At 35.2% G+C, this 26,061-nt stretch overlaps 1 protein-coding gene across 3 annotated transcripts in view; it reads left to right on the top strand.

The window, feature by feature from the left end:
* LOC6046975 (dopamine receptor 2) overlaps positions 1-26,061 on the top strand; it is a 246,095-nt gene that overhangs the window by 102,762 nt on the left and 117,272 nt on the right. For all 3 annotated transcript variants that reach the window (XR_005279073.1, XM_038266818.1, XM_038266819.1), the window contains exon 3: positions 25,620-25,704. Coding sequence is in view for 2 of the 3 variants with exons in the window: in XM_038266818.1 (XP_038122746.1) it covers positions 25,620-25,704 (85 nt within the window). In the remaining variant the exon portion in view is untranslated. The remainder of the gene's footprint in view (positions 1-25,619; positions 25,705-26,061) is intronic.

Here is a 26,061-nt window from a genome sequence, read left to right as displayed (position 1 = left end):
TTTTAAGAAATGGATAATTTTGTTTTCTTGCACCATTTTTCAGTTTAAAAATATCAATATGAAATTGAAGAAGAACTCAAACATAAAGAATGTTGTAATAATATGTTAAAATTAGGTTTCAAGCTTATTTTTTTATAATTCAGATAATCAATTTATTTATTTAATATTTCATGAACAGCGTAGAATGCATACACAGCAAATAAAGTAGTAATGCAGCTGCGTGTAAAAGGCAAGGGTGTTAAATAAATTTTGCATTATTTAAGGAAATTTTATGTATTATTACACCCTGAAATATGTAGCCCATCAGTATGGGAAACCTACATGGCTTAAATGTCATGCTAATATATGCGTTTATCCTTTCAACTCTTCAACGGTCTGATGGCCGAGCTGGCTAAGGCGCCTGTCCTTTCTGTTGATGCTGTGTTTGAATCCTGTCGGCTGCAACTATATTTTTGCGTGTAGATAAATTGTATACGCAGTATGTAATATTAAGTGTCTTTTTTGACGAAGGTGATGTGCATGCTTTTGCATGCGATTTTACCATCGGATTTTTTGCTGGGTAGTCTGGGACACTAGAAAAATTACTGCATACTTCTTTTTACTTAAAATATAGGAAATATTAGTAAAAAACACAGCCAAAGTTGATCAATAAAAAAAATTTAAAAACATTGGCAAAGTAACATAAAACAAATAAAACTTCCAACCCATAAATTTTCTAAAATTTAAAAAGTTCTTCTTTCCGATGTTTTAAGATCTTTAAGATCAATAATAGGTTGAAAATTTGATTTTGGTGAATTTTTAAATCGAAGCCAGTCTAAAGGCAGGGTTGGGTTGAAGGGGTTTAAATATAAATTTATAGCAAGTTTTTCGATTGAATACTTCATTCAATTAATCCAAAACAGATAACGAAGACTGTCAATCTAAAAATAAAATAAAAGATATGCAAACAAAATCAATCCAGAAGCAACAAAAAACCATGACAATCGGAAAAAGAATCCACGACACTTTCTAATCGCAAAAAAAATCAGACATGACCTGCATGTTTCGTGTACGATTAGCCCGACTTTCCCTCTCACGAATTTGATTTAAATTCCATTAAACACGCTTCGTGGAGACCTTTCCCAAAGTGAAACGTAATTTTCCACTATCTTGATTTTCAGTGAACCCTGGCGCGGCAGAATAACAGCAAAAAAAACAGTCCTGCCACACCACGGATTGTGTCACGATATCGTCGCCCCGAGTTCTTTTGCTTGCTCTATCTGTCTCTGGAAAAGGGCGGCGTAGTAGGGCAGGTCTCCCGAAAACCAGAATATGGCGTGGCCAAATTAATTTTTTATTGCTTGTCGCACACATAAAATTTTCACCCTCGTCGGTGAAATGCGCGAGCGCACATTAAACTGTTCGTTTTCTTTTTTTTGGGTTGACAGTTTGTTCTTTTTTGATGACTAGAATTAACAAGTTCCAACGTTAACCATCTAAAAATTTTGTTCAGAAAATAGTTTTTATTTTTGTTGGAATTTCATTTACTTCAATGTTTTTAAATCAAATCAAGCAGAACATGATAAAAAAAATCCTGTTAACCTCAAATAACGAAATTTCCTGAATTGTTGGTACTGTTTTGACCAAAAACCTCTGCAAAAACATTTCTCTCTAAACGAATCGGTGGGTCATCGAGTTGTTGGTAAACATAATTTAGCAAATGTTTTCATTTCCAAACCCCTCCCCTTCTCGAAACGTAAACACGAAACTAGAACGGGATGTTGTGCTTTTCAATGGTTTTACCACCCCAACCATATTCGTGGAGGACGGTCTTTCAGGAAGCAACAATGAATTTTAACGGCTTGACCATCAATAATTGAATTGTGCTACCTTTACGGACGACTAAACTCGACTCCGTGTCGGTTTTAGTACCGATTCGACAGATGGCAGCACTAGCATGCTTGCATGAGTAGTTTTTCTGGTAAAATTACGGAAAGTGGCGTAAGCGCCAAATTTAATATCAATTCTCAAAAGGGTAATTCTCTACCAACTCACACGAAATCGGGAAAAGTTGCCCCGACCCCTCTTCGATTGGCGTGAAACTTTGTCCTAAGGGGTAACTTTTATCCCTGATCACGCATCCGAGGTCCGTTTTTGATATCTCGTGACGGAGGGGCGGTACGACCCCTTCCATTTTTGAACATGCGAAAAAAGAGTGTTTCAACTTGCAGCCTGAAACGGTGATGAGATAAAAATTTGGTATCAAAGGGACTTTATGTAAAATTAGACGCCCGATTTGATGGCGTACTCAGAATCCCGAAAAAACGTATTTTTCATCGAAAAAACACTAAAAAGTTTTTAAAAATTCTCCAATTTTCCGTTACTCGACTGTAAAAAATTTTGGAACATGTCATTTTATGGGAAATTTAATGTACTTTTCAAATCTACATTGACTCAGAAGGGTCATTTTTTCATTTAGAACAAAATTTTTCAATTTAAAATTTCGTGTTTTTTCTAACTTTGCAGGGTTATTTTTTAGAGTATAACAATGTTCTACAAAGTTGTAGAGCAGACAATTACAAAAATTTTGATATATAGACTTAAGGGGTTTGCTTATAAACATCACGAGTTATCACGATTTTACGAAAAAAAAGTTTTGAAAAAGTTACTTTTTGCGTTTTTTCTTTGTTTTGTCGTCCGTGTCTGTCGCGGGTGACCATGAACGGCCATGATCGATGACGACCAACTTTTTCAAAACTTTTTTTCGTAAAATCACGATAACTCGTGATGTTTATAAGCAAACCCCTTATGTCTATATATCAATTTTTTTGTAATTGTCTGCTCTACAACTTTGTAGAACATTATTACACTCTAAAAAATAACCCTGCAAAGTTAGAAAAACACGAAATTTTAAAATGAAAATTTTTGTTCTAAATGAAAAAATAACCCTTCTGAGTCAATGTAGATTCAAAAAGTACATTAAATTTCCCATAAAATGACATGTTCCAAAAATTTTTACAGTCAAGTAACGGAAAATGGGGGAATTTTTAAAACTTTTTTAGTGTTTTTTCGATGAAAAATACGTTTTTTCGGAATTCGGAGTACGCCATCAAATCTAATTTTACATAAAAGTCCCTTGACACCAAATTTTTATCTCATCACCGTTTCAGGCTGCAAATTATTGAAAAACACCTCTATTTTCGCATGTTCAAAAATGGAAGGGGTCGTACCGCCCCTCCGTCACGAGATATCAAAAACGGACCTCGGATTCGCGATCAGGGACAAAAGTTACCCCTAAGGACAAAGTTTCACGCAAATCGAAGAGGGGTCGGGGCAACTGCTGTGTGAGTTGGCGGAGAATTACCCAAAAGATTTTAAAGTTTGTGAATGAAACCTTTTTATCATTTACGTCACGTTGCACCACCATTCCAGTGTTGCCAGTCGTTAACCACACTTCTGTTCCTCAGTCAGTCAGTCAGTCAGAGTCGGAGTGAGTTGAGGTTACGCTAGTTCCGACGACGACGACGAGGACGACATTAACGAGCTCGGTTGGGTCTCGTTGTCTGGTGAGAAGGACGAGGCGACGACACACGTTGGGTTGCGAAATGGTGTTTATTATGGGTCCTAGACAAGGACGTAAATTGTTGCTGCAACATTGCTACCGCTGCTGATGTGACAAATGACACCTCGGAAATGGCCCTTCAACTCTGTGCTGTTGCGGGTGGAACTACTCATTCGGAGCGGAAAGTGTTGTTGGAGCATAAAAAGGGCTTCTTTACGAGGAAAAGCCATGCTGGATACAAGGTGAATAAAGGAGATTTTTGAAATAGTTTTATTACTTTGTTTTTTCCTTCTTCACCAAACATTATAATGTTCAATTTTTGAAGTGAGCAACTCTCTACGAAATCGGCAGAATTCGACCATTTTTATTTTTTGTATTTTTTTATTTGACTCAAACTTTGTGGAGGCCTTCCCTATGACCAAATAAGCTATTTTGCGTCATTGGTTCACCCATAGAAGTCTCCATACAATTTTTGCTGCCATACAAAAATGGTATGTAAATATTCAAACAGCTGTAACTTTTGAGTGAATTTTCTGATCAATTTGGTGTCTTTGGCAAAGTTGTAGGTATTGTTGAGGACTTTTGAGAAAAAAAAGGTACACGGAAAAAAAATTGCAGATTTTTTTATCAACTAAAACTCAATTTCCCAAAATACGTATTTTTTTGATTTTCCAGATTTTTTTATATGTTTTAGGGGACAAAAATCCGCAACTTCTGAGCCATACAGAAACATGGTAAAAAAATCTGCCGCCGAGTTATGAATTTTTGAAAAAATAGTGATTTTTGGAAAAAATTTAAGTTTCATGCAAAAACAAGTTTGACATTATTTTTTAATGCAAAATTGAATTTGCAATCGAAAAGGACCTTACAGATTTTTTGATAAAGGGCTCCGTTTTCAAGATATAGCCACCGAATGTTTGATTTTAGCGAAATATTTGCAGTTTTTCAATTTTTAAAAATAGTGACCATGAGTGACCATTTCTATTTTTTTTTTTTTTTTTGAAAGGTTCAGAAAATTGGCTATAAAATTGTCTACGAGACATTGAAGATTGGACCTCGGGTTGCTGAGATAGAGTCGCTTTAAGAAAAAGAAACACGAAAATTGAAGTTTTCTAAATCTCACCAAAACAACCCACCATTTTCTAATGACGATATCTCAGCAACTAATAGTCCGATTTTCAATGTTAATATATGAAACATTCGTGAAATTTTCCGATCTTTTCGAAAAAATATTTTGAAATTTTTTAAAATCAAGACTGACATTTTAAAAGCCCACACACACACACACACACACAGAGACTAACATTTTAAAAGGGCCAAATATTGAATATTACGCCCATTTCAAAGGCTAGTCTTGATTTACAAATTTTCAAAATATTTTTTTCGAAAAGATCGGAAAATTTCACGAATGTGTGTCTTAACATTGAAAATCGGACCATTAATTGCTGAGATATCGTCATTAGAAAATGGTGGGCTGATTGGGTGAGACTTAGAAAACTTCAATTTTCGTGTTTCTTTTTCTTTAAGCCGCTGTATTTCAGCAACCAGAGGTCCAATCTTCAATGTCTCTTAGACAATTTTAAAGCAAATTTTTTTCTGAACTTTTCAAAAAAAATATTTTTAGAAATGGTCACTCATGGTCACTATTTTTAAAAATTGAAAAACTGCAAATATTTCGCTAAAATCAAACTTTCGGTGGCTATATCTTGAAAACGGAGCCCTTTATCAAAAAATCTGTAAAGTACTTTTCGATTGCAAATTCAATTTTGCATTAAAAAGTAATGTCAAACTTGTTTTTGCATCAAGCTTCATAACTCGGCGGCAGATTTTTTGACCATGTTTCTCTATGGCTCAAAAGTTAAAAAAAAATAAAAAAAAATAAAATACGTATTTTGGGAAATTGAGTTTTAGTGAAAAAATAGTTGGTAAAAAAATCTGCAAATTTTTTTTCCGTGTACCTATTTTTATCTCAAAAGTCCTCAACAATACCTACAACTTTGCCGAAGACACCAAATTGATCAGAAAATTCACTCAAAAGTTACAGCTGTTTGAATATTTACATACCATTTTTGTATGGACAGCTGCCAAAATTGTATGGAGACTTGTATGGGTGAACCAATGACACAAAATAGCATATTTGGTCATAGGGAAGGCCCCCACAAAGTTTGAGCCAAATCAAAAAAAATAGAAATAAAATCCATTTCCGGTTTTGGTAGAGAATTGCTCGTGTAAAAATACTTCATGGTGTTAATTATAATAGGGTCCTAAAGCACAATGTCATTTCTTATGTACAATGGTAAAACACCATTAAAAACCATTTCTGATCACTATTTTTTCTTCATTTTAAAGCAAAAAATAAATTGACGATAGATCATCTATGGTTCCCTTGGAATGAACTGTCAAGTAGAACCTTTTCTGTCAAAAAGACCCGCGAAGTTATTTTTTTTAAATTGATTTATAATTCCATTTTAAATCCTTTGCGGTCGTACAAAGGGTCATGGTTCTCGGAAAAATAAGCTTTATCCTTATGAACAATAATATCACTAATTTAAGCCTTATTTGAGGTCCCAATTTTTCTTTTTGACTTTGGTTTTTGGACTGCTGGTTGCTGAGATACAGCCTCTTAAAGCTTAAATTTTGTGAAAAATTAGGTTTTTTCAGTGTTATCACTGGATGGATCACCAAACGGTCCTTATTTTTAATTCGCGATATCTCGGAAGCTAGTGGTTCTTTATTGTAAAAACGTTTCTTAATCCACCATTAGGTGGGTGGTGCCTTCCTCACATTTACAAAGTAATAATGAAAATAAGTTTATGAAAAAAATATATACCTGATACAGACTTTTCCAGAAAACATGCAGAATCTCATTTGAAGCAATGTGGCAACCGGTCGTTTCGCATCTGGCGCGACTCTCGCACGTAAACAAAAAGACCCGGCCTTTTGAGGTTAGGCAAAAAATCACCCTTTTTGTATCTACAAAAATCTTTTTCTTGGCATAACTTTTTAAATACTTAACTAAAAATAATAAAATTTAATAGGGTCTTAGGGGATCCCAGAACGAATAGAATAAGGCGGATCCGGCCAAAATCGGTTCAGCCAGTTCTGAGATAATCGTGACTAATGGTCCGATTTTCAATGTTAATATATGAAACAATTGTGAAATTTTCCGATCTTTTCGAAAAAAATATTTTTGGAATTTTCAAATCAAGACAAACATTTTAAAAGGGCGTAATATTGAATGTTTGGCCTTTGTGAAATGTTAGTCTTGATTTGAAAATTCCAAAAATATTTTTTTCGAAGAGATCGGAAAATTTCACAAATGTTTCATATATTAACATTGAAAATCGGACCGGAGTTGCTGAGATATTGACGATAGAAAATGGTGGGTTGTTTGGGTGAAACTTAGAAAACATCAATTTTCCTGTTTTTAAACCTTTGCATTGCAATATCTCAGCAACTAAAGGTCGTATCAACAAAGTTCAAATAAGCAAAATATAGAGAATTTTCTCAGCTTTTCAAAAATATTTTTTTCAAAACTGGGCAAACATGTGCACTAATTTAAAATTGAAAACTGCGACTATTTTCAAAAAGTCACTTAAATATGGCTATAACTTGAAAACGGTGCACTTTATCAAAATTTCAGTAAAGTACTTTTTGATTGCAAATTTGATTTTACATCGAAAAATGAAGTTGAAAAATTTTTACGACCAAAATTTCGATTTTTTGAAAAAATCAGTATTGATTAAAAAATTCATAACTCGGTCAGTGATTTTTTGCACAACCTGGAAATTTCTGAAAAGTTGGCATTTTATGCCTTCTAAAACATATCAAAAAATAAAAAAAATTAAAAATAGTGTTTTTTTGTAAATCAAGTTTTAGTGATAAAAAGTTAAATAAAAAAATCACCAAATTTTTTTTACCGTGTATTATTTTTTTCCAGTGTAGTCCGTATCCATACCTACAACTTTGCCGAAGACACCAAATCGATCAAAAAATTCCTTCAAAAGATACAGATTTTTGAATTTTCATACATCATTTTTGTATGGACAGCTGCCGAATTTGTATGGAAAATTATATGGACAAACTAATGATGCAAAATGGCTTCTTTGGGCATACCGAAGGCACCAAAAAAGTTTCAGTCGGATTAAAAAATACAAAAAAAATCGAATGACCGAAATCCTAGAGAACTGCTCAAAAACGTTACTAAATTCACCTTTAGGTGGTTGGTGCTTTCCTCGCATGCGTAAAGTGAATACACTACACAGCCTCAAAAAAGTGTATAAATAACACTTATTTTTATCAAAATATCTGTGATCCGACCCCAAAAAAATGTATTAAAAACAATAAAGTACTCATAACTTATCATAGGGTTGTCAGATCTTCAATCTTTTGGGCTCGTTGGAAAGGTCTTGATAGATCCGGACAACTGTTTCATCAAAATATTTGAGATCAAAAAAGTGTATAAATAACACTAAAGTGCTCATAACTTTTGATAGGGTTGGAAAGGTCTTTCAAATACCTTTCTTAAAATGTATAGCACGAAATCGTTTTTTTAGCATAACTTTTGAAGTACTTTTCTAAACTTCATAATATTGACTAGGGTCTTGTGGGACCCCAAGACGAATCGAATGAGACTAAAACAGTCCAAATCGGTTCAGCCAGTCCAGAGATAATCGAGTGCATATTTTTTTGGTGCACGGACTCACATCCAGACACACGCACAGACATTTGTTCAGAATTTGATTCTGAGTCGATAGGTATACGTGAAGGTGGTTCTACGAGGTCGAATAAAGAAGTTCATTTTTCGAGTGATTTTATTGCCTTTCCTCATTGAAGTGAGGAAGGCAAAAATGAACCATTGGTAAAATTTTCAGCATTTTTTAAAAAAATAATTTTGAAATTTGAAAATTAGAACCAATTTTGAAAATGTCAAATAAAAGTGATGTTTTTGTTTCTTAGGTCGTTGAATTTCACTAAAGTATTATTTAAGAAAATATTTTCTGCATGTGTGCTTTTCCTTTTGAATATTATTAAATTACAAAACTGAACATTTTTCAATAAATTTTATCATAAATATCCTATAAGGCCGATGCAAATATTTTTTATATATTATTATTTTTAAGTTTATATCCCTCGACATTGACTGAAGGCTGGACAGAAAAAAAGAAAGGGAGGCAGAAAAAAAATTGTGATATAAAAAATTTAAAGAACAAGCCATGGTTTCAACATTGGAATGAAAATAAGTTTAAAAATGATTTATACAACTGTCCAGTTGTTTGTACATTGGAATTCATAAAAATTCCAAATATTTTTAAACGATCCAAAACTTGCTGAAAATGATTATTATTGCAGAAATTAGCAACTTTGAAGATTTGTTGTGGCTCGCAGGCTGTTGATGTCCAACTTCAAATGATGAGGACGGACGGGGACTGGAGCGGTCCCTATAGAGATCTCCACGGTTTCTCTCACGCACACCATCATTCTGTGTTAGTATTTGTATTTAAAGTATTGTTTTGGTTTTGAACGATTGTGATTGGCTGAATTCCAAGCAGCTGATTTTGTTTACACTTTTTTACGCAGACATAGGCAAATCGACTAGGGTAGAGGACCCAGAAATCGCCCACTTTATAATGGCAATCTAGGAAATTTGATGAGAATTTGATGACAATTAATGGTTTTTGGTTCCATTTGTTGTAGAACGTTGATAAACTATTTGATTTGAGGTTTCCACAAGGTTTTTATCATTTACATGTTCATTTTTGATAAAATTTTGCGTTTTAATAAAGTGCTCTGAAGAGCCTATTTTCGCCCCCCTAAATCCAATTTTCGCCCACCCTTGGAACCAGTTTTCGCCCACGACAAAAATTGAGGTTCAAAAAATCCTAGGAGTTTTTTTTTCAGATATCCTACTTATTTTGAGATATTCTGTCTATTATGTATAACTAAAACCAAAACATGTTCTCATTCTCACTAAAAAAATATGACTGAATCAAAATTTGTGATAGAACTCATGTGTCCCTGTTCACCCAAGATAAGGGTACACAGTTACAATTAGCTCCATGTTGTTGTTGATTTTGTTAGGGGAGCTTTAACCCTATGGGTCATTTGCTCCGAATTGACTCAATATAAAACATCGAGTACCTCTTAATAAAAATATTAAAGCACATGTGTAACTACTTCTCCATCCTCTGCTTAATTTGTTCTCCTATGTACCAGTAAACTTTTACAACATTTGAACCAAAACTCCTTATGAATGAAAGTAATTAAAATGGTTATTTAACCTTAAAAATAATCTAGAATGTTCCAAATATATTTTCAAGCACATTTCGCTGCGATTAGAATTTTTTTTATGGTAAACGAAAACTGGTTCTAGATAAAATCTTAAAACACTATACTAGATTTCGCCCTGGTCGAAAATTGGATCGAATGTTTTTTCATGACCCCAGAAATCGCCCACTTTAGCCCACAGGTAAATCACTAGATTTTCATTAAATTCAGACATACAGTGAACTAATGAATCATTATTTCACATTATTTTCGGACAAAATGAGTTGTTTTCCCTCATTAACATTATTACCCGCTGTAGTCTAAATTGACAAAAATATGGCGGCTGCAGTTAGGCTTTTTTTGAAAAGCTTATAAAAACTTAATAAACAATAGAAATTCTTTAGGAAAGTTTCAATAAGTACTAGAAATGAATGAATATGTAAACCTGCATAATAAATTCAACCAAAAAACGGTATGAGTTTGCTAAATACAGATTAAACCCAGTAATTGGGCGAAAACTGGGTCTTCTACCCTAGATCAATCGTCTGTAAAAACCAGCTGTTTATCACGTGCTCGTGGTATAACAAAGGACACAGCTGATTTTGACAGACGAATCATTCTACTCGATTTGCCTATGTCTGCGTGTAAATTTTGTTACAAACTAACACACTCTCGCGCGTGGATATCTCTATTGGCTATTTTTAGATCTCTCCCTTTGTCATCTGTTATTTCGGCTCTCTGTATAGAGTTATCTACGTGCGCATGTATTGCGTATACGTACACGAAAAAGATTGTGGTTAAATGTTGTACCGTCCAGCAAAACAAATGGGGTGCTAGTGTGCGTGAGAGCGGACTTAGATAACTCTATTGACCCGACTGTCATCAGTTGGCATTGCCCAAGTAACATTTTCAGTTTTGTACCTGTCTTGAGGAGAGATTCAAGTTATCTTAGCTAAAAATGTTCATAAAGTCATTTTATCTCCAGGACAACAATAAATCAGCATTAAACCTGAGTTAAGAGCAAAGTGGACTATTTTAGGAGGTTATCAACCCCTTTTATTAGGAGTAATCTAAAACTCATCTGCTTTGACATTGATTTTTACAACACTCTGCAAGTGTATTTAATTGCTAAAATAAAACTTATGCTCAAGCTTCTTAAATTTATAACCGCACAGAAGATATCTTCAAGACTGAAATAAACTATTATTAAAGATGTTTTCTCTCGTTGAAGATAAAATTGATTTGTCAAAGGAAAATCAGTTCTAATTTTTATCTCGTTAAATTCAATCATTCTTTATGAAATGAAATCACAAATGGCCAATGAAAAAATATAACATTGATAACTATATAATAATATCAAAATAATAAATGACTGTGACTTTACGCAGCCTACCTAACCGAAAAATTCTTGCCATAAAAATTTCACTGGTCAGTTTTCTTAGACACCTCGAAAAAATATGCATCGAAGGCATGAATCGTTCAAAATTGCATCGATTTTTTTATTTTGATGGACCGATTCATTCTTTTTTTTCTGAAAAATCAACATGGCTTCCATTTTTGGTCATTGCTTCTTCGTGTTAATATGGCTGATCTCATAAAAACCATTCTCTCTTGCTCAAAGCAGTTATTAGGGCTATTTTTCTAAAGAAGTTCTTGTACAAGAAACTTAAAGAGCTATGTTTTTTCCGAAGCTCTTGTTCAAGATTAAGCAAGAACATATAGACTGCAGTAAGCTTTAAGGTGATTTTAACCAAGAGCAAAAGGCGTAGTACTGTGACCGTAGCGCATGCGAATTTTAGTTAGCGGGAGGTAGATCCGAAAACGTTTTTTCTGGTTATTTTTTCATCGTTGGATAAAAACAAAATATCAATATTTTTTCATACTATTTATTCATTTATTCGATTGGGATCTTCATAAGTTTTCCTCGCATGAAGCAATTTACCGTCGGCCCAACAACACTGATTTGAATAAACAACACTAGACCAACGTTAAAACACTAGCACTCCGCGACGAATTTATCTGCTTCTCGGAACGTCTCATCCAGCTTGTTCTTGAAATGCTCTGACGGACAAACGGATGGCCTACCAGATAATTTGTGGCTTGTCGATTCTGCGCGTCGGAGAGAGTTTCACCGTAGTTACGGAATCGGCGCCCATGACGATTCTCGTGTTACTCGATCACCATGTGCAGGAAAAAACATCTACTGCCCATGCATGCCAATGGACCAAATCGGCAAGTACTCGATCACCCTCGGATAGGTGTACTCCGTTACATCTGCGCTGGAGTCGGAAATGGACGAAAAGTATCACTTGTTTGCCGGGATTACAAACTTTGGTAAAAGTTTCTTCGACACTAAACCGACCGACTGTACAAAAAATTGTGATCTGACAGATCAAGTTCAAATAATCTGGAAATATGCTTTCATAGAACAGAGTAGTTTTAATTTAGTTTCAAAGCAGTTTTGACAATGCTTAATAGTTTTATAAATAACCTCTTTGGGATAGCTTTGAGAAAAACAATGAAGTGTGATATAAAACTATGTTCCATGCTCTTTAAGTATTCTTAAAGATATTTTTAAAACTTTCCTATCATAAATCCAGAAAGTTTTGATCAATGTTTTCATAAAACAGAAAAGCAAATTTCAAACCTTTTATAAAACCTGTTAAGAAGTAAAGGCATTTTGCTTGTTACTTGGGTGGAGCTCTTCCCCGAGTAGTCCATTTTTGACTAACTCGAGGTTTCTTCAAAGCGCAGACAGCAGGGAATGAAAACCTGTACTGATTTTGCGGGATGATCAAGGCTCCAAGCTGCCACCCGAGGATTGAACCACTGACCTTCCGCTTGTTAGACGGATCCCGTAACCACTAGACCATGGGAGGTTGGCCACTGAATTTAGAAATTTAAAATTATTTTTATTCAACAGATTAGAACATTTTAATTCTATTTTTTCAAACTAACAATTGAACCAGTAGTTTTCGAGATAGCGTCGGTTGAGAATAACGGACTAATTAGGTGACACTTAGAAAAATAAATTTTCATCGATTCGAATTATTTGTAAGGCTGTATTGCAGAAAAAAATTGTCCAAATTTCTTAGTTTCTAAGACTAATTGTCAGATTTTCAAAGCCTAAAGGCAAATTATATCAAATATATTTAAATAAGAAAAATGTTGAAAATTCAGAAAATTATTACATAAAAATGATGTAACTACACTACGGTGCAATTTATCAAAAAATATTAAAGTGCAATTCGATTGCACATTTGGCTTAGCTTTTTAAAAAACATTTTTATTAGCATTTGTTTGAATTTGTCGATACTTGCATCTACTGACGAATAGAAACAATGGCACCACTTTTTTTTCTTCCGTATACATACATATTTCTTCCGTATACATACATATTTATCCGTTAAGTCCTAATCATAACCTACAACTATGCAGAAGACACCAAATCGATCAGAAAATTCTTTCTCAATATACAGATTTTCGAATATTCACATGAATATTGCTAAATTGTATGAAACCTTGTATGGAAGACCCAATTATGCAAAATGACTTTTTTGGACCTAGAAAATGCATAGAAAAAGTTTCATTCAAATCAATGACTACGAAGAAAAGTCAAGTTGCGAAAACGTAGAGAATTACTAAAAAACAAGTCCAGCAAGTCCTCTGAAATCCTGAAGTTTATCCGAAAGTTAAACAAAATTCAGCACTTCGATTTACAACAACTGATAAATGCGAAAAAATATTTTCAAACATTTTGTGATGCAAGCTCGATCAATTGTCTTTAATTGTAAAGACAATAACTAATTTCTTTTCCTGATCTCAAAATTTTTGGTCAAGCTAACAAAGAAAGTTCAAGAAAGAATCAAGAATCGACCTTGTCAAAAACCTAATAAATTTGCCAAAGGCAGAAGAAAATCTGTTCAATATACTTTTGCTAACATTATTGATGAAACAATCTAGAAAAAGTTTGAATCGCTGCCAAAAATTGGCCAAACAAAGTGGAAAACGCTTTCAAAATGTTCACCTAATTAGTATGACCTTTTTCTTGCTGCTTGCAACCGCCCCTCAAACATAATCTCAGAAAAACCCGCTTTGTATCCGAACAGCGCAAACATAACCTTTAAAGTGGAGAACAACAAATGTTCCACTTTCCTAGCTCCACCAATTGAGTTACTCAATTGGGCTGCTGAAAGAAAACAGAGGATTTCCCGGAAGCGTAACCACATGTAACCTTCATTTTTATTCACTGGGTCACCGACCACCGGTAACAGCTAGCTGGCACTTCTCGGAAGCAAGCGTATTTAGAATGCATTACTCACATGTATAAACATATTTGTTTGGCCAATATTTTTGAAAGAAACACACCAAATATTACGTGTTAATAATAAATGCCAATTTCGCTTACAAAATTCATAATTAGAAGCCATGTCAACCGCCCACCGCCGTCTGTCAATTGCTTTAAAAATAGCTTTTAATTTCAAAATCGGGGAGGCAAACCCCGTGAATACGACAAAACCGTATGGAAAAATTGTGACAGGTGATTATGGTGGGGGAGGAGGAGGTTGCAGCAAATTGGCAGGAAAATCATCGCTCCACCTGGTGACGATTTCCACGAACAGATTAGAAAAACTGAACGGACAAATTGTCCATCGTTTGGTGCCGTCACGGCCAGAGCCCAGACGTCAGGGCCGAGGAAAATCGTTACAGAAAATTGATTCTGTTTTCCTGCGCCGGCCCGTGACGGCTGCTGCTGTTGTTGTTTCTGTCTTTGCTGTGTTGACTTTTCCAGAATTGATGAGACTTTCTTTCGGGTGCTTGTCTTTGGCTTGTTTGCATGTTTTGTCTTTTGTTTTAGAGGCAATTTGTTGGCTAGGATGATGAGCGTTCGCTTCAATCAGATTAAATCAATCTTCAGATGTAATTATTCATAAAAAATATATAAAAAAACTGTTTATAGTTTTGTTTGATTTTTGGAGCATGTAAACAAAATCAAAATCGATCCGATAAATATTGAATGGTAGCTTAAAATATGAAATAGATATGTATTTAGACATCTAAACACACAACAGACCAAATAAAAAGAAACTAAATGCAATCATTGAGAAAATGTCTTAGAAATTGTATTCAAATAACCACATTAACCGCCAACATTGTTTAGGGAACTATAATCCCAAATCTACAAAACTAACTCACCTGAGAAAACTCAATTTAAATTACAGTCAAATTTTGTTTTGAAATAGATATTTTTCCTTAACTCTGGAGCCACATTTGAAAAGGGCGCATAAACATTTTGACAGCCAGAGCTTTTTTTGCCATTTCCGAGCCAACGACACTATTTTACAAAATCCGCATTGTTAAAAGGTAGCTGAGAAGGCCAGCTATTATTTTACATTTCAATTTTTGTGAAAAAGTTATCTGTTGGCTCAGAATTTGCGAAGTAGTTTCTGTTGTCAAAATGCTTATTCGCCCTTTACTCTTGTTGCTCTAGAACTGATAATTTTATAAACATTTTCTCAGTAAAAAAGTCGATTCCATCACTCAGATAAAGGCAACACAAAAATATTGAGTAGGTATTTTATCGTTTTGTATGGCATCGGGGCAAATATCTCTCTTGTTAAATTGAAATAATGTTCCTAAAAATAAATTAGAATTTTCCCTTAGAAACCCCATTTTTGAAAAATAAATTTTGACAAATAATCATTGGTCTAGAAAAGATCAACAAGTTTAACAATTTAGTATTATTTGAGTATATATTTCAATAATTATAAAAATCAAATGTTCAAAAATAGTATTTGCCCAAATTTATTAAAAAAAAACACTAACATTTGACAAGGAATGCTCTTAAAAAAATGTTTGTATTTTTATAAGTGGTCATAACTCGAGACAGGGTTGCCAGATCTTCAATGTTTTGGACTCATTGGAAATGCCTTTCAATTACCTAACCAATGATGGGTCGGATGATGGATCCGGTCATAGTTTACATGCATTTAAGTGAGATCCGGCTTCAAAAAAGTACATAAATATCACTTAAGTGGTCATAACTTGAGACAGGGTTGCCAGATCTTCAATGTTTTGGACTCATTGGAAATGCCTTTCAATTACCTAACCAACGATGGGTTGGATGATGGATCCAGACATAGTTTACATACATTTAAGTGAGATCCGGCATCAAAAAAGTACAAATATATCACTTAAATGGTCATAACTCGAGACAGGGTTCCCAGATCTTCAATATTTTGGACTCATTGGAAAGGCCTTTCAATTACCTAACCAACTATGGGTCGGATGATGGACCCGGACATAGTTTACATACATTTAAGTGAGATCCGGCTTCAAAAAAGTACATAAATATCACTTAAGTGGTCATAACTCGAGACAGGGTTGCCAGATCTTCAATGTTTTGTACTCATTGGAAAGGCCTTTCAATTACCTAACCAACTATGGGTCGGATGATGGATCCAGACATAGTTCACATACATTTAAGTGAGATCCGGCTTCAAAAAAGTACATAAATATCACTTAAGTGGTCATAACTCGAGACAGGGTTGCCAGATCTTCAATGTCTTGGACTCATTGGAAAGGCCTTTCAATTACCTAATCAACGATGGGTCGGATGATGGATCCGGACATCGTTTACATGCATATAATTGAGATCCGGGTATTTGAAAACACATTTTTATACATAACTTTGAACTACTTATCGAAACTTCAAACAATTCAATAGCGATGTATGGGACCCTAAACCAAGTCGAATGCAACTGGTTCGATCAAAATCGGTTCAGCCAGTGCTGAGAAAACTCAGTGAGAATTTTGGTCACATACATACATACACACACATACACACACACATACACACACACAGACATTTGTTCAGTTTTCGATTCTGAGTAGATATGTATACATGAAGGTGGGTCTAGGAGCTTTTAATAGAAAGTTCATTTTTAGAGCAGGATTATAGCCTTACCTCAGTGAGGAAGGCAAAACACTAACATTTGACAAGTAATGCTCTTAAAAAATGAATTTATTTTTATATTTTAATGTGTACAGAGCACTTTGATTGAAACATTAATGAAGTATTATTAATAACAAATATAAAAACATAATAAATTAATATAAGTATTTTTTTTTTGCTTCACAAATATTTTTTAAATAACATTATTATAACACAAAAATATCATTGTGACGCCAGAACTGGAAAGCACTGTGATTAAAACATAATTAGAAGTAAAAAAATAAGTTTCATTAAAATTCAAACAAAATTATTCACCAAAATAATGCAAATGGCCTAATTAAATGGATTTGGGCCAATTCCTCAAAACAAATGGGCAATTAAGTGTAAATAAGTGAAGAATTTAAGACCTTTTAACACAGTAAAAAATAATGTAAATTTGGAAGCTGTAACTTTGGAAGGTTGAATATTACCTTTTTTATGATGTAATTTTACCTCAATTTAGACTGAAAAAGTGACATTACACCAGAAAAGTGGTAATATTACCAGGATTTTTTTTCTGTGTACAATACCAATTTTTTTTCGCAATATTGATACCCATATTGAGGATTATGATAATTTCAGTTTTTTTTCGATAAATGACGTGTGCATTTGTACTTAATTCGAGTTTTGTTTAAAAAATATTCAAATATTAATAAAATACCAAAATATCACAAAATAGAGTGAAAGTGCATGCCAAATTTCTCTTCGTTTGATACCCACAAATGAAAAAAATTTAGTACTTGCGAAAAAATACGGTATTTTGTGAAAATTTTAGTATTTTACAAAAAAAGCTGGTATAATGTGAAAATGCATACAAAACTGTATGTTTAATTTATTACGATTGTAATTAAATATTTTTCAAAATATGCTTTTTTACAAACTTCATTACCTTTCCAATCGAATTTTGAACAACTTGTGCAATAGCTTAAAATATGGTGTTTTTTTGTCATCTTTAACAGATCGAATTATATTTTTCTTGATAAGTGAAAAAAAGTGTAAATTTTTACAACATGGGTATCAAATGATCGGGATTTTTCATACATTTCGATAGTTATAACACAACTTTTTTAAAATTATGATTTTTTTCACAAAACTACGTATTTTTGAAAAAAAAATCGAGGTCTCATTTTTTTCACAATATGGGTATCAAATGACCGGAATTTATCTATACATTTCAAATACAATAAAAACATTTTTTTGAAAATAACTTTAAGAAAATTACAATCCTACGTATTTCCGAAAAAAAACACTCAAAATTTCAGTTTTGTTATCAATGTGGGTATCAAATAATTGAGATTTATTCATACATTTCGAATAAAGTATCATTTTTTTGAAAATAGTAAAAATTCTCACGAAACAACATATTTTCGAAAAAAAAACACTAAAAATTTCTGTTTTTTACTATATGGACCGTTAGTGGGGGTGAATATGGGTCAAAAAACGATACACCTCTCGTAATTTCTTAATGACAAATCAATTTAAATAACATCGAAAATCTTTTAACCTAGATTTGTTCTTAGATAGTTTACTAACATTTTCCCAATATATGGTGGATTGTGATGAACACTACCTTAAATGCCAATAGTTTGAAAAATTGACCCAATCTCATCCCTTAGGGGGGGGTGACATTGTGTCAAATGAAACTAAAATGATGCTCAAATACAACGATATGGTAAAAATAAGTTATCTCGAAAAAAGTCCGATCATTTGTTACCCAACTAAAATTTAATTTTTTTTTCGAAAATACGTAGTTTTGTGAAAATTCAAAGTATTTTCTGTAAATTTTGTTATTACAAATCAAATGTATGAAAAGTCCCGATCATTTGATTCCAATATTGCAAAAAAGAGCATTTTAAGTATTTTTTCCAAAAATACGTAGTTTTGTGAAAATTTTCTGTATTTCCGAATAAAATGTATGACATTTGAAATGTATGACAAAAACACGATCATTTGTTACCCATATTGCTGTAACAAATATTTTGAGTTTTTTTTAGAGTAAAAAATTGCATTTTCAAAATACAGGAAGTATTTTTGTGAAAATTTTCAGGTAACTATAATTACAATGGATAGCTGCCATTATCCCGATTCCAAAACACTATAATTAATTGATGTTTACATGATTTTTCATTCGATTATAGCCGATGTCTCCCATATAGCCAAAATCCCATAAGCTCTGTGCTTCAGTTATGTACGCCTCGGTTATGCATCCCCCGTATGCGGTGCTAAACCGAGGCATGACTGTACATATTTAGATATATTTTAGTACGACCACCCTTCAAATTTGCATAAATTTATGATTTGAAATTATCATTATGTAAACTTAACAAGGTTTGCGCTAAATTTAAAAGAAATACAAATGATGGTTTCAAAGTTTCGCAGAATTTTTCAGTCAATTATAGACAAAACTAGAAGGCATGCAATTTGGTGCCGCAAAATTACCGTAAACTGGGGTCAATCGGGACACATGGGGTGAATTGGGACAGCAGTTTTAACCATGTTCGAGCACTAGAACTGACTCAGCCCAAAAAACATTTTTTCCAGGAGTTCTACAAGAGCTCTTCAAGATAGCTACAGCATAGCAGTTTGGACCGGGGAAGGATAAAACTCTCTTTAAGGACTCTTCCAAACTCCTAAAGAAGTTTTGAAGAGAATTTTATCCTACCGCGGTCCAAACTGCTATGCTGTAGCTATCTTGAAGAGCTCTTGTAGAACTCCTGGAAAAAAATGTTACTTGGGAGGCCAACAAAATGTGTGCATCCATTTCCAAATTTAAAAGCTTTAAGTGCTCTAAAAACTGCTGTCCCTATTCAGACTGTAGTCCCGATTCAACCCAGATTACGGTACCTAATTTTGTAAAGGTTAAGGTGAAAGCTTAAATCCAGGTAAGTTTTGCTCTTCAAAGTACGGTTCACTTAAAAAATACACATTAAGTCACCCCAAAAACATTGAAGAATTCAATCTTCCAGATATGAAAGAAGCAAGATTTCTCAAGAACATTTTTCCTTCAAAAACACAGAAATCTAACTAAATGTCCCGAAAAGTTAAATTAAATAAAATCTGAGAGTTCAGAAGCGTCCAAGATCCAACAAAAAAAAAAAATCTCTCACTGATAGACGAAACGAAAAAGAAAAGAAGTTAAACTAGCAAAGTTACACCACCACGCAACGCAGCAGACTTTTTATCTTATTAAAACTTCGTTTTCTAGGAAAGTTTAAAACTTTCCACGCTATAGTTTTCTCGAACGGCCGAGAGTCACATTTGGACGAAATTTATTGCAGAAAAAACTCTCCACAAAGACAAGTTTTTCCATTTCGACAGGTCATTGGCGTGAAATCCTCCAAAGTCCGCACACTTAAGAAAGGCTAAGCAAACAATTTTTCCGACATTTTTCGGCCTCCCTTGGGGGCACCAAAATTCTCCATCCTGAACTGGGGAGAGATAGGTCCTCGAGGGATTCCAGTGCAAAAAGGCAACAACCGCAAAGAGGCCACCTCGGTGGGTTACTTTAAAAAGAAAAAGCTTCCCCTCCTCCACCCCTCATCAAGGGGTGCTGGAGGTTGAGGAAAAACGCTCGAAACCGCGTTGATGGGAAATTATTTCGTTCAGCGCGAGAGCACTAATTAAGCCACCATAATTGAGTTTTTCCCCGCCACCATCGAGCATTTTCCGGAGCTGTTCTTTTCTGGTGGTGTGGCTGGTTGTACTAAGGGAAACCGAAATAACGAATTATGAAATCTGAGTTTATTAATTGGCCGCGTTGAGACAAGGGTGTGTAAAAAGAGAGTGACTTTTTTACAGTACGCACGTTTTTGACACCATCATCGTAGCGGTTTTGTTACCAAGAGTGGTTGGCCTCATTTTGAAAGGAAAAAAATGACAATGCTTAAAGTGAGCCAAACTAATGCAATTTTAACGCTGTCAGACAATAATACTATACATTTTAAACCAAAAAATACTAGCTTCTCTGTAATAATTTCCAAGTCATTTCAATTTTCCATTGTTGTGTATGGTTGTGGTGCAAAAACGCATTTATAAAACTTGCTTTTTTAGATTTTCTTATTTTCAACCCCATTTTAGTAAATTTTGGATTGTTTATTTCAATAAAAGTTTTAAAACTCGCCATTTTCCGTTTCTCACCTGTGAAAATTTTTTGAACATGTAATTTTAATGGAAATTTAATGTACGCTCAAACCCCGATGGTTTGACACCAACTGTTGTCAAACGAACAGGGTCACGTTTTAGTTTGACACCCCTTTTACACGGAGTTCACACACACTACCAAACGTTTGTTTTGGTGTGCGTGAGCGCCGTGAAAAAAGTGACAGTTCGTCACTTGACGTTTATTAGCAAACCCCTTATGTTTATATATCTAAATTTTTGTAATTGTCTGCTCTACAACTTTGTAGAACATTATTACACTCTAAAATATAACCCTGCAAAGTGAGCATGAGCATGGTTGACTGCCAATGAGCTGCTACTCCGTTATTGACGGATCAGCTGAAGTTACACAATGAACCAACAGATGAGTAGTGGGAGCTAATCATCCTCACTGTTGTGGAGGCTAGGACCGGCCAGCATGGCCAGTCCTTTACGGCTGTGATATTTAGACGATGTGTACTCTTTGGATTCTGACTATAGACTGTCGTTTATTTCCTTGTAACTTACGTTTCTAGAGTCGGTTCTCTACCTGCTACCCGAGAACCGACTTCTAACCCTAAATGTCGGCGGGAGTCCTAATCCCACGCCGACGCTAGACGAACCGTAATAAAACTTTATTACGGTTACATCCTGCATTTCCAAGCCACATGCTCATGCGCATCGTCTACACGCATTAAGTGCGTGTAGCGAAGGACGATACAAAACAGAGACCCAACGGTCGTTCTGTTTAGCATGTAACTTGGGAATGTAGTGGTGGTGATTACCACACTGTATAACCCCTGAAGATCTCCCAAGGAGATGCAGTTCAACAAAGGTAGGAATGTTAGTCCGATAGTTGAAGTTGCAGACTCATCAGACACAGAGTTTGTCGCTCTATACCTGTTGACACCGCATGAGACCGTTGAATCCACAGCATCTCCTTCAAGCATCACGGGAAGTGGGGGAATTGTGTTAGTAGGGGAAGGAAAGGGAAGGTCAGGATTCATCTTGGTAGATGATATGACCAGAATGTGAACCATAATCGTTGCCTCCTGAGCTACGACGCTATGAGAAGGACTTATCATTTGCGTTTTTTTACTTCTTACCACCGGCGTGCCATCCGAGCAACGATGCTTTGGGATGGGCTTTCAAAACGAAATGAAATTTGAATTAACGCATTATGCGGTGACGTACAATTTAGAATAGATCGGGATTCATTATTGGTAGATGATACGACCAGAAAGTGAAACATAATCGTTGCCTTCCGAGCTTCGACGCTATGAGAAGGACTTAATTATATACTCAATCCCGTAATTTTTACTTTTTACCGTCGTCGTGCCATCCGAGCCACGATGCTAAGGGATGGACTTTCGAAACAAAATGAAATTTTTAGCAACGTATTATTCGTTATCATGTAAACCTCAAATAGTGCTCATACACCGAACTGTTTCAATCGATTTAATGAAATTCTTCGCGCATAACTTCTTTGCAACAAACTCAACCACGAATTTACCCAGTCCGGACCGCGAACAACCGAATCAACAACAAAAAGACAATATATACACGACGATGCGAAGCCTTCTATCAATAAATTCAAGAAACTTCATTACTTTCTCGCGGATTCTCGCGCGTCGATTTTCCAACCGATCTTCCCCACGAACACCACACGACTGAGGGCCAAACTCCCAAGGCCACAACGCGACACATTCCTTCAATGAATTTCAGAACCTTCTAGCACTTTCTCGCGGATTCTCGCGCGTCGCTTTTTCAACCGATCTCCCCCACGAACACCACACAACTCACTCTAAAAAATAACCCTGCAAAGTTAGAAAAAACACGAAATTTTAAAATGAAAAAATTTGTTCTAAATGAAAAAATGATCCTTCTAGGTAAATTTTAATTCGAAAAGTACATTTAATATCCATTAAATGACATGTTCCAAAAATTTTTACAGTTGAATAACGGAAAATGGGAGAGTTTTTAAACTTTTTAAGTGTTTTTTTCAAAGAAAAATACGTTTTTTCGGAATTCTGAATACGCCATCAAATTGGGCGTCTAATTTTACATAAAAGTTTCTTTGACACCAAATTTCCATCTCATCACCGTTTCAGGCTGCAAATTATTGTTAATCACATCTATTTTAGCATGTTAAAAAATTAAAGGGGTCGTACTGCCCCTCCGTCACGAGATATCAAAAAAACGGACCTCGGGTTCGTGGTCGGGGACGAAAGTTACCCCTTAGGACAAAGTTTCACGCAAATCGAAGAGGGGTCGGGGAAACTGCTGTGTGAGTTGGCCGAGAATGACCCATGTGCGATTGAGCATAAAAGAGGTAAACACAAAAAACGTGTTCGGCTATTTTTGGAAATTAGATTTTTCGAAAAATGGTGAAGTTTTGGATCTTTGGTGTCTTCAAAAGAGTTATTGCAAATGGAAAGGTGCAACTTTTGGTTTGGTTGAAAATTAGAGTGGTTCACTATTAGGGTGATTTTGAAAATTTGACTTTTTAGAAATATTTTTGTGTGTGTGTGTGTTTTTTTGTCATCTAGAAAGTTGTTGGGGTTGCCAATTCAAGCAACTTTGTCGAACACAAATTTTATCTCGTAGTCTACGCCTTCTACGACCAAATATAAAGAAAACATCTGAGCGAACCTTCAAAAATTAGAGCAATTCAGGGTTTTAGAGAAAACTGATATTCGAAGCAATTTTTGAGATTTTTGGTCACATCATCATCTTCTATGATGAATCCTGACCAAACACCCTATCCTACTAACAAGTTTTCAGGTTCCTGGCGCTCGTGGGGTGTAAGCACAGAGTAAATCAGCTGCCCTAGTAACAACCTGCGCTAACTAATATTCCCGTCCCTTAAAATCGAGATCTACAAACTGACATGGCGGGCGCCGTTGGTGACCAATGACTGTTACCTATTCGCAACTGATCTTGTTCTGGAAATCATGGTGTTTTATCTTTTCAGCGCATTCATACATGCTATTGACAAGGGAAATACCACTTGATAGTCGAAGCCTATGATCAGTAGTGCTGAAAGGATATTACGGTCCTGTTCAGCAACGGAGAAGGACAACCATGGGTGGTCTCTCATGCTCATGCTCATGCTCATATTGGAAACAAAAAATTATAGAAAAAAAAACTAGACAGCTTTTTTAAAAGGAAATTGAACGCTGAACTTATTGTCATTAGTATTTCGATGGAAATCAAACTCTGATGCATTTTGCATTTTTTTCTCAATGTACATGCGATTTAATTTTGAATTAATATTCACCTTCGTGTTCCCCAGACGATTCCACGATTTAAATTTCGCGGCAGCGTTTTTTTGGAATCTTTGTGGATTTTTTCGTCTTATTTGCCAGTTTTTGAAATTACGACGTCGTCGTGTTCCGTTAATGTTTTTCTGCAATACAATCAAACAGCCGGTAACGGGAAAAATGTCAAACCCAACATCGCAAAAAAAACGCATGAGGATAGTTTCCATGCAGATTTGCAAAACCAATAAACTGTTCATATGACATCGTAACACTATCTCATGAATGTCACAACAACAAAAACAAATACAATTACCACATCAGTTTACTACCAATCCATGCATTCTGAAACAAACAAACAAAAACAAATACACCAGCGCCATCTGTTTGGCTTCAAATCAAACCAAAGCCCACGCGCGCCGCACGAAACGAATGACAACAAGTTTTCAAATAAATCGCGACTGGCACGTAGAGTGAGGAAAAAAGCTGTAATTATCTTTGTGTTGGCACGGTAAGGCCATTAAATAATGTTAAAATTCGTGAGAGGTGGGAAAAAGGTGGGATTGGCAGGATGTCACCCGACACAGCTAATATTAACATTTCAATTCAGGGCTTTTAAATCCGATATAATTGGTCGAACAGAACACCACCGGATTGCGGAAATCAGTGTTGGGAAAACGTGAGGCTGATTGCGCCTGAAGGTAGGCAACATGGTAAGGAAATGATTCAACCTTGTTACGAGTTGACTTACATTTTGGAGCAAATTTTTGCAACACTGTCCCAAAACAAACCCTTTTTTCGCAAATTCCAACTAAACATGCGATCTAATAGGGGGAGGGGGCAATTGCGTTCCCCAATAATACCGAATCTGTACTGCCGGATCGTGTTTTGAATACAAATTGTTTGCACTTGAGGGAACAAACAGAGAGACCCCACTCGAGAGGCACTCTCTGGCGGCACTGTTGGGAACCATTCAAATTCAATTATGTTCTAAAAATGTGTGCGAGGGTGCTATTTTGGGGTTTCTTGTACAATTGGAATGGGTGAGAAGGTACCGGTTACGCAACAACTATTGAATATTCAAAACATTCCCCCTCCGTGCATCATCACCATCATCATCGAATCCAATATGCAAACAAAGTACTTGGAAGGACCCCCCATGTTTGAGAGTGCAGAACATTGTTTGCCATCATCATGCAAACAAATGTCCTCCATGTGTACGTGTAACTCTTGTGTGTGGACTTCTGGAATAACATATTCAAACCTCACTTTTGTTGACAATCACTTCGGCAAGGTCCTTCAAGGAAGGTTGATTTTGTCATTCAATAGTGTTATTATGACCTCAGAAAAACTCACATATCAATCTCTTAATTATTCCAACCTTACTAAACTCCACTCTCCCTGCGTTTCCATTTTCCAGGGCCTTCGTGCGGATACTGTGCGTTTGCTGTCCCCGGAAGATCCGGCGAAAATATCAGCCCACAATGCGATCGAAAGCATCTCAGGTAAGACTTCTTGCGGGAAACTGCACAATGGGATGCATCCCCATCCCCTGAAAGTATGCAACCCCTTGGAGAGAGTAAAAGATAAAAAAAAAAGAATCGAGAAAACACGTACACAACATTATGCTAACGAACGCAACGCAAACCCCGCACAATACACCACCTCCACCCACAATTAACCTGCCAGCACTACTTGCCGCTTTTGAAATGCCTCTCCACGTGTGTGAGCAGTCCCAATGTGATGTACGTACCTTATTTTTTGTCCTTTTGTTAGATTGGCGTGCCTTAAAGTGACTTTGGACATTTTGAATAATTAGTTGGAAGAAAAATAAAGTCTTTTTTTTTCATTTCAAAAAAAAG

The sequence above is a fragment of the Culex quinquefasciatus genome, chromosome 1 (genome assembly GCF_015732765.1).
Source record: "Culex quinquefasciatus strain JHB chromosome 1, VPISU_Cqui_1.0_pri_paternal, whole genome shotgun sequence".
Taxonomy (NCBI): Eukaryota; Metazoa; Arthropoda; class Insecta; order Diptera; family Culicidae; genus Culex; species Culex quinquefasciatus.
Note: the sequence above shows the minus strand (reverse complement) of the source record. Positions and strands in the feature narration are given on the sequence as shown.